General features: G+C 30.4%; 1 protein-coding gene across 3 annotated transcripts; it reads right to left on the bottom strand.

The window, feature by feature from the left end:
- Positions 1-1,974: 1,974 nt before the first annotated feature.
- Positions 1,975-12,467, bottom strand: LOC132748860 (uncharacterized). Of its 3 annotated transcripts, none has more exons than XM_060738524.1 (4): positions 12,404-12,467; positions 8,965-9,018; positions 6,808-6,938; positions 1,975-3,665 (listed from the first exon to the last, which is right to left on the bottom strand). In XM_060738524.1, the coding sequence occupies exons 2-4, from the start codon at positions 9,006-9,008 to the stop codon at positions 3,532-3,534; spliced, it is 309 nt and encodes a 102-aa protein (XP_060594507.1). In that variant the 5' UTR covers positions 9,009-9,018; positions 12,404-12,467; the 3' UTR covers positions 1,975-3,531. The 3 variants fall into 3 exon arrangements, with proteins under 3 accessions (XP_060594507.1, XP_060594515.1, XP_060594501.1); XM_060738532.1 differs by having other exon boundaries at positions 12,434-12,467; XM_060738518.1 differs by having other exon boundaries at positions 12,275-12,427.
- Positions 12,468-12,734: the final 267 nt, after the last annotated feature.

The raw sequence follows: 12,734 nt of genomic DNA, 5'->3' as shown, positions 1-12,734 counted from the left end.
CGAGTCAATCTGATTAAATAACTATCTGCTTCAAAAGTGTATTCTTCCAATGTTTCTATAAGTTAAACCCCTCTTTATCTAAAATCAGCTCCTAAATAATGCTAAGCATTACATGTAAAAAATAATTAGATCTGAACTTTAGTTAGATTGAGACACAAGTATTTTAAAGTTTGATGGAGACTGTCCTGATCAGAGTGTTGTCGACTTCATTTGAATGTCTTGTACAATCTGTACAATGTACCCCCAGAAATCACAAAATACTGAGAGGGCCGATTAAAGGACATAAATCTAAGAATGTTTACTCCAGATCACTATTTTCAACTGCAAGGAATAACGTTAAAACTGTGGTTCAAATGTTTAAACAAAATACACCTTTTTGAGAAAGAGACGAGTAAGTGTTCTGCTAAGGTTTGAAACTGGTAAAATGAACTAGTATTGATGTGGTGCCATTCAACTTCATAATATTTCTGATGTTGCATGGGATGGGTGTTCTGTAAATACCATCACAATGTTGTCTGGGTTTAGAAAGTGTAAATAGAGAAAGGGTGAAAAAGTTGCACATAAGTTTTCTGTAAACATCTTTATGAACCCGACATCTTGTGGAGTGGGCTGGAGCAAATATCTAAATATTGTATATCATAAATATTTATCCGACACAATTACAAGTATCAATTTTCATATGCACGATTTTAACACAAATGGAAGTATTACTAACTTTATAGTTAATCTTTAACTCGCTTAAAAAAAGCTGTACACAAAATGAGTTTATCTGAGGATAACTCGTAATTGAATCAAGAAATATGCCATAAAACAAAATGTTATAACTAATTTTATGCACACATGTAGTTCTTTGCAGTATATATATATGGCATACAGTGTTTTAGCCAATCGAGATTCTAGATTATGTATTTGACATGTCTGCATTGTACTTCAACAATGTTCATCATCCTATTTTTATTTTGGGTATGTTTAAAGATGTGCCACATTATCAAAATGTATATTGAAATGAAGACTGATGACAAAATCAATCAAAGCTAAACGTGGATCATTAGCAATTTATTAGTCCCCTACCGGTTTACCGGAGGGGACTTTAGGTTTTCCCTCCGTTCGTCTGTCTGTTCACAAAACTGGATCCCGCGATAACTTGAAAAGTACTGAAAATATTTTTATGAAACTTGATATATGGATAGATGGCAGTATGGAGATTATGCACGTCTTTTTCTTTTCTTCCTATGTTGAAAATTCTGGTTGCTATGGCAACAAAAAGACTGAAAATATGGCAAATTTACACATAAACTGGATCCAGTGTTAACGCAAAAAGTAATAGAAATATTTTTATGAAACTTGTAATATGGGTAGATGGCAGTCTGGAGATTATGCATCTCTTTTTCTTTTCTTCCTATGTTGAAAATTCTGGTTGCTATGGCAACACATAGACTGAAAATATGGCAAATTTTACACATAAACTGAATCCAGTGATAACTCAAAAAGTACTGGAAATATTTTTATGAAGCTTGACATATGGGTAGATGGCAGTCTGGAGATTATACATGAATATTGGTTGCCTTGGCAACAAATAGGCTTAAAACATGGCAAATATAACAATATTTGTGATTAGTCAAAGAGCTGAAATTTTTTTATGAAATTGCATCTTTAATTCAAGAGTTATCTCCTCTTTAAGAATTTTGCTTTTAAAAATGTTATATTTTGGTAACAGGGATGTTTCAAATATTAACTTTAAAGTGTCATTCAGTTTGTCTGGTTCATAAAAACTGTTTCCTGTGATCACTTTTAAAGAACTTTTCCAACAAATTTACTTAAAATACAGTGTATAGAAAAATTGAAACATTAGTGAATGGCCAACGGCCCTTCAGAATGTTGATGGGTTCTAACTGGTAGGGGACTTATGGATTGCTTGCAATACTATGATAATTGCTTGTTAATGTATACATGGAATTCTGAATACAAGACTGGTTGAGAACTTTAGAATTTTATTTCTTTCACTTATATACAATTTTTTGTATAACAAAAAATTATATTTTCAAACTGAAACTAAAACAATTTACAAAACATTATCTTGTTTTTACAGTAATAACATATCAAATTTTACATTCATAATCATCACAAACTTTACAAAATTTACAATGATTTAAAATAAAAAGAAACTCAATATAATTCACACTTCAGTGAGTTCTTTTAAACATATGATGAACACTTCTTATTGTCATTTCATTTAAAAGATTTGCTGAAGTAACTCGTCAAAATGGCTTCACTTATTCATACATTAATAAGTGACACTTGTGTGTCTGTTTCACTCACCTAAGTGAACAGAAAAAGTTGATAAAACTCGTACTAACATTGGCATAGCAGTTCAAAAAATATTTGATACAGTTGAAAAAACCTAGATGCAGGAGGTATGTAATGTATAAAGGATCTTTTTTGAAATTTTTAACTTGGGTGACCTACCCTAACCCTCAGAAAATGATAGATTTATTTAAAGTGCCAATATCGGACAATGTTGACTCATGGGCCATGCTTTAAACAAGTGTGGTAGAGGTTCAGATACAGGTACATAACAAGTACTAGGCTCTAGGCCTAGTAATTTTTTAGGAGCCATTACAAAATAAATGACCAGTATGAATTATCAGGGCCATACTTGAACAAAAATAAGAGGTTCATCAAAGAAATATTATTAAAAGAAACTGTCAAAAGCAACAGACATTGGACAAAATGCGATCACAACAGCTTACATCAGAGCTTGTGTGCTAAGTTGAACAACAAGAGGTATACACCTGAAGGCAAGTTTACAAGAAAGTAATACAGACAAAAATGTGCAAAATAGAAAGATAGCAAATTTATTGTTATATAATAACGGCATATCTCTATTAATAATGAGTTGACTCTAGTAAAAATGTAACTTGATCTGTGTTTTGATATAGCAAATTTACATGCCAAATATAAACACAATCAATGAAATCTTAAAGAAAAAATGCAAAAAAATATATATAATAATTTCACATTAAAATTTGCTTTAAAAAGGCATAACTCTATTTATAATGATTTGATTGCAGCTTGACAGAGTTTTGATATAACTTGTTTACATTACAGGCCAAACAAAACATAATCACTGATAACCTTCAAATGTTGTGCTACAGTAACCAATTGTCAACAGACAGACAACGCCATACCATAATGCTTATATAAATAAGGCTTAACTTTCTTAAAAATAACTTGTGTTTCATACATAAATTCTTTTAAAAAGTATCATTCTGTACTAGTTTTAAAAATATCAAAATAAATGCAAATTTCCATGACAAGTTTATTCAAATGTGCCCTTTGTTTCAGAGGAAATGATAGTCAAACAAATTGTGGATGATGGATCATTTGTTGACAGAAAGTCATCAAAAACAATGAAATCCCCTCCAAGCTCAACTAAAAAAACACCTTCATGCTCAGTTGAGCATTAAATGATCTGATGATATCACATATTCGTTTCACCATTTTTTGTCTTCATATCTATGTTGTATTATATTATTTATCAAGTGTATCTGCCTCGTCTTGTAGTTTCTGTTGTATATTAAGAGTTGCCTCTCTCTCTGCTTGCATCTTTTTCATTGCAACTTCCTGATCTATTCTTGCTATCTCAGTTAATATTGGTTTTCTTACTGAAATAATAAACAAAATAAATAGTTACTTTATGTTGAATAAACTTCCAACTACATGTATAAATAATGTAATATGTCTTGGGGCAAATCATTTTCTTAAATAAAATGAAATAACTAACACATTTTTTCATTCATTGACATTAGTGTTTCCTATTTTTTGTTTGTAAATACATGAATCCTTTCAGCACACATTATAAAGTCAAATAACCTTATAGAATGGATATAACATGGTTTTTAATATTTGTGCAGTGTTAGTTTTCTCATGTGATAAATAAATGATCTTCTAATGAGTAATGTACAAACCATATTTTAAATGCCTTAATACATGTATTAAATGGCCATGGTACTGGTCCAAGAAAGAAACTGACACCTAGGTAACATTTTATATATTTGTGAAGTCTGGTAAGTACCACATTCAATATAAGGGAAGCTTGGTAACTATTCTAATATGACTTTTTCATTCACATAATTATTTCAATCATTCATATAAGAGACAATGCAAGCTGCAAGACTTTTTGGTATGTATGTTTTTTTTTGTACATGTACATATTAATAGCAAATATATTAAGTCATTCTTCCAAACCTGTGGACAAAACAGCATGCTATCTTTATTATTGAAATTTATTTAAATTATTTCACAGATGTAATTAGCTAGAAATATACATGTAATTAGCTGGAAATATATTATACAGATATACATGTAATTAGCTGGAAATATCTATTATACAGATATACATGTAATTAGCTGGAAATATCTATTATACAGATATACATGTAATAAGCTATAAATATTTATTATACAGATATACATGTAATAAGCTGGAAATATCTATTATACAGATATACATGTAATTAGCTGGAAATATCTATTATACAGATATACATGTAATAAGCTGGAAATATCTATTATACAGATATACATGTAATTAGCTGGAAATATCTATTATACAGATATACATGTAATTAGTTGGAAATATCTATTATACAGATATACATGTAATTAGTTGGAAATATCTATTATACAGATATACATGTAATTAGCTGGAAATATCTATTATACAGATATACATGTAATTAGCTGGAAATATCTATTATACAGATATACATGTAATTAGCTGGAAATATCTATTATACAGATATACATGTAATAAGCTGGAAATATTTATTATACAGATATACATGTATTTAGTTGGAAATATCTATTATACAGATATACATGTAATAAGTTATAAATATTTATTATACAGATATACATGTAATAAGCTGGAAATATCTTATTATACAGATATACATGTAATTAGCTGGAAATATCTATTATACAGATATACATGTAATTAGCTGGAAATATCTATTATACAGATATACATGTAATTAGCTGGAAATATTTATTATACAGATATACATGTAATTAGCTGGAAATATCTATTATACAGATATACATGTAATAATCTGGAAATATTTATTGTACAGATATACATGTAATTAGCTGGAAATATTTATTATACAGATATACATGTATTTAGTTGGAAATATCTATTATACAGATATACATGTAATAAGCTGGAAATATTTATTATACAGATATACATGTAATTACCTGGAAATATCTATTATACAGATATACATGTAATAAGCTGGAAATATTTATTATACAGATATACATGTAATTAGCTGGAAATATCTATTATACAGATATACATGTATTTAGTTGGAAATATCTTTTATACAGATATACATGTAATAAGCTGGAAATATTTATTATACAGATATACATGTAATAAGCTGGAAATATCTATTATACAGATATACATGTAATTAGCTGGAAATATCTATTATACAGATATACATGTAATAAGCTTGAAATATTTATTATACAGATATACATGTAATTAGCTGGAAATATAGATCTATTATACAGATATACATGTAATAAGTTGGAAATATCTATTATACAGATATACATGTAATAAGCTGGAAATATTTATTATACAGATATACATGTAATTAGTTGGAAATATCTATTATACAGATATACATGTAATAAGCTGGAAATATCTATTATACAGATATACATGTAATTAGCTGGAAATATTTATTATACAGATATACATGTAATTAGCTGGAAATATCTATTATACAGATATACATGTAATTAATCTGGAAATATTTATTGTACAGATATACATGTAATTAGCTGGAAATATTTATTATACAGATATACATGTATTTTAGTTGGAAATATCTATTATACAGATATACATGTAATAAGCTGGAAATATTTTTATACAGATATACATGTAATTACCTGGAAATATCTATTATACAGATATACATGTAATAAGCTGGAAATATTATTATACAGATATACATGTAATTAGCTTGGAAATATCTATTATACAGATATACATGTATTTAGTTGGAAATATCTATTATACAGATATACATGTAATTAAGCTTGGAAATATTTATTATACAGATATACATGTAATAAGCTGGAAATATCTATTATACAGATATACATGTAATTAGCTGGAAATATCTATTATACAGATATACATGTAATAAGCTTGAAATATTTATTATACAGATATACATGTAATTAGCTGGAAATATAGATCTATTATACAGATATACATGTAATAAGTTGGAAATATCTATTATACAGATATACATGTAATAAGCTGGAAATATCTATTATACAGATATACATGTAATTAGCTGGAAATATCTATTATACAGATATACATGTAATTAGCTGGAAATATCTATTATACAGATATACATGTAATTAGTTGGAAATATCTATTATACAGATATACATGTAATAAGCTGGAAATATTTATTATACAGATATACATGTAATTTGTTGGAAATATCTATTATACTGATATACATGTAATTAGTTGGAAATATCTATTATACAGAAATACATGTTATTAGCTGGAAATATCTATTATACAGAAATACATGTTATTAGCTGGAAACATCTATTATACAGATATACATGTAATAAGCTGGAAATATCTATTATACAGATATACATGTTATTAGCTGGAAATATCTATTATTCTGATATATATGTAATTAGCTGGAAATATATATTATACAGATATACATGTAATTAGCTGGAAATATCTATTACCTCTCTGCTGGTGGTAAAAGTCAATGGCCATCCTAACACAAATTATAAAAGAACCTGATATAAGGACAAATACTGTACTTCGGTGTAACTTGTCATAAATTACATATCTATGTGGAAGTTTGAAGCGGAACCTGAAAAAGACATATAAAAGTTATTTAATGTTAGTGAGCTACATTGTATTAAGGTCGCTTACCATCTGCTGTTCTTTGTACTTCAAACAACATTTTCCTAATCTTGAACAATTAAGCCAATTTGGATGACTCATGACAGGAATGTCCCATGAATGAAATCTTATGATAAATAATTCTATTCTATACCCAAATAGGCAAACAGTGTTTATTATGCCCACGGAAGGATGGCAAATTAAAATTACACTTACACAACCAGGGCTTTTTTTCACAGGTTAGGGAAGCCCTTAATTTTTGGAAAAAATTACATGGTAAATTTGCAAAAAGGGAAGAAAAAACTTGATGTAAATTCAATTTATGGGGAAAACTGCATGATTTTAAAGTTTGCTTGGGGGGGGAGGGAAACAGCTCCTGATACTATAGAAGGAAAAAAAGCCAAGACAACATTTATGTCCGGACTGTCACTTTGTCATGCATTTAAGGATTTTAAAAACTTTGCACAAATGTCTACCAAATTAGTATGATCATATGTGTAGCGTCTTAAGACCAATGTCCCTATCTCAAAGGTCAAGGTCACACTTCATACACACACAGTTTAAAGGTTCAAATTCCTACAATTAGAGATTAATAGTACACACATGTGTGTCCAGCCTTGACTTTGTCATGCAAGGAAGGATTTTTAAATAACCTAGCATATATTTCAACCACATCAAGGCAACGTGTCGCGTCTAAGGCCCATGTCACTACCCAAAAGGTCAAGGTCACACTTAGAGGTTGAAGGTACACATTCATGTCCAGACTTTAACTTTGTCAAGCATTGAAGGATATCATTAAAAAAAACTTTGCACAAATGTTCTGTACACAAAATTATATGTCATGTGAAAAATCTGTGTCTCTACCTCAAAAGTCAAGGTCACATGACTGTAGCAATAGCTGAAAATGATTGCAGAGAAAATCAAAAGTGACCTGTATTTTGACAAAACATACTTTAATGCTAAAAATAAGTTACAGAATCATTGAAATCCTTCAGACTTGATCAAGACTTTAACTAATTTTCTATGGACAACAGTCAAAGCCATACCACAATATATACCTAAGTTTATTTCGGCATATAATAAGCAAATTTCAATTTATTGTTGAGGGTTTTCTGCTTTAGGCAGGTAAATTAAAAAAAAATATATATAATCTGAAAGAAGGGGAAACAAGAACTATCGCTGAATGCAATTCATACCCCCACCAATGTCCTTGACAGAAGACGACTTGGAAAGGTGGTTAAGGGAATAACTTTAGTGGCACAAATACATACACATAAAAAGAAATTATCTCTGGTGAAAAAAAGACAAATTGTACAGGTAATAGTATAATATATATTGTCAAATCATATTCACAGTTACAAATAACCTTTCATTTTCCCAATGTTTGTTAAAATTTAAGAATATTTTCTAAGTCAATGTTTGACCTTCAAGTGTGACCTTGACCTTAAGCCGGCAAAAGGGCAACATGGGTTCTGCATATAACCTTGTTGAGGTGAACATTTGAGTCAAGATTGAAGAAAATCTTTCAATTAGTGTAGGACTTACAGAGCGGACAGGACATATTGTCTAATATTTGATTGTTTGATATTTGACCTTCAATTGTGACCTTGAGCTGACACATGGGCAACATGGGTAATGCACATCCCCTTGTTGAGGTGAACATTTGAGCCAAGTTTGAAGAAAATCCTTCAATTGGTATAAGATTTATAGAGTGGGCACAATAATGGAGACGGACGGACAGACGGACTCAACAAAGCGAATCCATTATAGCCCCCCCCCCCCATTTTGTGGTGGGGGTATAAAATTATATTAAATATAGAAATGGGACCAAATTTCTGCCCCAAAATTTCATGAAATCATGGCATTTATAAGCTTTCATAGTTTAATTACTGATCCTGTAAATAACTGCATTCATGAAGTTTTAATATAGATAAAATATATTTTAAGTAAAAATCATAGAATGTGGGCCTTGATAATTATTTAAGTAGTCTTACCTATTCTCGTTTATATATTTCTTCTTTCCACTATCTGATGACATCTTTTAAAATCTGGAAGGCAAATAAAATTTAACTCAACAAACTATGAAACCACAACAAGAATCTGTGTTTGGTTAAAACATAATTATGTCCCTAGGTCTGATTCTTGTCCTCAACCAATTTGATAACAATTTCACAACAAGAGGGCCATGATGGCCCTGAAATTGCTCACCTGTATATAGGCCCCTGGGCCAAGGCCAATTTTTAACCAGGGGCTTTTATTTGAACAAACTTGGTAGACACCCATTAGAAGATGTTTCATGATTAATATATAAGCTCTAGCTCTTTGGGGTTTTTATAACAAGATTTTTTAAGTTTTTACTATATACATACTGGTCGGGGACCATCAACCGGACACTTTTTGAACATTTTCCGTACAGATTTCATAATTTTTAACCTAGAGATAAAAAAAATTGACACAGTTCGGCTAGGTTCTTCTCCTTACTAACAAACACGTTTGTTTATTTCTGATTGTATTACACTTATATCTGAGGCTCGTCAAGGGTATCAAAAAATTACCTAAATTGTCAACACTACAGTACCATGGTGTCCGGGACAGATATGTACATTGACGTTGATTTAATTCAGATTAAAAGCTTGGGTGCTTTGATTTTTGATTTGTAACACGATATACAATATATCTGCAACAAAAGCTTAAGTTTTGGACAGTGTTCAATCTAGAACAAATTCCCAGGGGGCCCTTTGGGCCCATAAACTTTTCAAAAGGGGGTCATTTGAGAAAAAAGGGGGCCCACCCCTTTAAAAATGAACAAAAAATTTCAAAAATAAATTTTTTTGAAATCTTTTTAAAATTTACTTGTTCCCCTAACCAAAATTAGCCCCCAAAAACGGGTATGCAAAATTCCCAAAACCACTAAAACCTAAAAAAAATTTAAAATTTAAAAGGCGTTGTACAGGCCTAAAAATTTTAAGAAACTATTTGGAAAGAAATTTGCAATGACAAAAATTTTCAAAGAAAAATTTTGAAAAATTTTTAAATTTTAATTTTTTTAAACCAGGATTTTGAAAAAAAAGTTCAGTTTTTTTTTTTAGGGCCCCATATAAAAAAAAATCATATTTTGAAATAGTTTGGTTATGAAGAATATAAACTTACAATAGTCGCTAAAAACATTTACCCTTCTCAAATATATCCAACGAAAAAAAAAGTGTCAACAGTGTGCTAAGACAATGTATATTGACATACCGGTACCTTTGATCTTTAGTCTGGGCAGCAGTTCTTACGTCACGCTTAAAAGATGTCTGTATGATTAATGATATTGCACCAATGTTTTAGCGCCGACCAGCCAAAAGACCAATCAAAGTTAATTTACCCTTAATTGTCAGACACTCCCTAGCCAATCGTGTTTGTTTGCTCCATCTTTAAGACTTTTTTAATTGGATGAAGGCGTGTTGCGTAATAATTTATGCACACTTCTCTTAAATTAACTCGCACTTTTCACAAAATAATATATATATTTTTTCCTTTGGAAAGTTAACATATTTATTTGTTTTGACCGTTGAAAAAAAACTATAAACTACACGCACGTTCATTGGGATTATCTGTGACAATTTGTTTTGACTTAAAAAAACTGGTGACTCAAAAGTAAGTAATAGTTACGGTACGAAGAACAAGTCTACATAGTATTTTACAGACGCGTACCGAGAGAGCGTAGCGATAAAGGTTTGAAATGGTTACCGAGTGCGGTTAAAACTATCTTACCAACATGCTCTGTTTTTCAATACAAACTTCAGTTTTGAATTCAGTATTTATTAATATTATTCACAAGAAACTTATCTTTTATGTACTTTAATCAGGTTTAAGAAGGCATTTCTAATGTCATTTAGCGGGCATTTTTATGAGTGCGCCCGTCGGGCCCACAGTTGATTTTGTTTGCGCCGGCGGCGCTTTTCAGGGGGTCATATGGCCGCAATGGCGCGCTGCTAGATTGAACACTGTTGGGATATTCTATTATTTCACTATGCAAATGAATTTATAGCTGGTTATTATGGAGGTCAGCATTGCTTTCTTGACCCCCGAAATTCAACGTCAACATTCTTGAAATAGACATTAAAATATAGTTTACCATTTACTGAGGTTGAAATAAATTTATTTACTTAATTTTAAAAGAAACATGCACTTATTGTTGATAATAAAGTGACTGACAACCACTGGACAAAGAAAATACTAAATTAAGCATTTTCGGGTTTGGTGGTCCCCAACCAGTATATCACATCTCAGACAACCTGCCAGTCTGAACCGGTGTCCCCCAGAACTCACGTCATGAAGCCCTGTTTGGTTCTGGCATATCAAAATTCATTTCAATGACAAGTCTGCCAGAAATGGCCAAAAGTAAAACAAGGCTATTTCCAGACTTTACTTTACATGACAATAATCAAAGGGCAATGAGACGCGAATATAGTCTACTCTACTGTACAAGTAGTCCTAATTATAAGACCTATACGTAACCTATTTCATATTTATCATTCATTAATCTGATATTTTACATTTTTCATTTTCCATGTTACGTTAGGTCTTAACAGATCTTTGCAAAATCGTGTAGCAAAAAAATTGACATTAGACAATCGATTTAGATCTATATGAATTTAAACAATTAAAACAGCGTGTATTTACATTATTTATGACCTATTTATGAACAAAACTAAAAAATAAATACCTTTTAACAAAATAATTAAACTGTCACATCCAAAAAATCATGATTAAGTCATCTCATTTAATTAAATTCCCTGTACAGCTGATATACAAATGGCCGCCATACAGTTCGCGAAATCTGATTGGCTAATTCAAATGCAAGCGTTTAAATGAGTACAGAAGTTTCTAACGGAATATTTTTTTCAACGAAATAATTGCCCATGCACCGTCAGTGTGTTCAAATATATTTTTTCCGTTCAAAAAATTCGAATCAATCTGTAAAGCGCTTTATTTATTAACCAGTATGGCCGATAGGCAAAATAGATTGATATTAATATTTTTATTTAAGTACATTGTTTAAGAGTTTTTGTTAATGATAGACCATGCAATTGAAAGAACAGAAGATAAGCTTTTGAATAAAGCTTCAAAGGCAAGTCAACAGACATTTTTTTAATTTTTCAAAATGCTACGCGTTTTTGAGCAATAACTATTAGACGTAAAGGCTTGACCAACATAAAACTATAACAAGCCTGTAACGTCTAATCTATTGGACTACTGTACAAGTGGTCATGGTGGTGCGAGTCGCTTTGGGGCGAATCGTTAGTTGCGCAATGTTACCGTTATACATGCAATTCCAAATGATCCTCGGGTATATTTTTCAAAATATTTCAGGTGCTCCTCTGTCACCACACAATTTTAACAACAAACTGCAGTTCAAAAAGATTAAGATTACAAAACAAATTTGACCTCAAAAGTGTAAGTAAGAAACATTTCAACCTAAAGTTGAGTAAAGTGCGTAAAGGACAAGCATGAGGCCTTCTTCACATTTTTACGCGAAAAAAATATTTATGCAAAAAATACTTCTATACTGTACTGTATGGCTTAATTGAGATAACACTAATGTCTTTCATACTTTGGGTGGGTTTATCATTTTGATAAAGTCTCAAGTTAAATATCATGTGGTCATTATACCTTGACATTCTTATATACACTAAATATCAGTAATGTACAGTAGGTTTTGCAGCTGTGTCCGAGTTCAATAGAATCATTAATGACAATCTGGAAACGGTACTCAATT

The sequence above is a fragment of the Ruditapes philippinarum genome, unplaced genomic scaffold (assembly GCF_026571515.1).
Source record: "Ruditapes philippinarum isolate M1 unplaced genomic scaffold, ASM2657151v2 ctg535_1_1_1_1, whole genome shotgun sequence".
Lineage (NCBI taxonomy): Eukaryota > Metazoa > Mollusca > Bivalvia > Venerida > Veneridae > Ruditapes > Ruditapes philippinarum.
The sequence above is the reverse complement of the archived record's forward strand: the minus strand, read 5'-3'. Positions and strand labels throughout refer to the sequence as shown.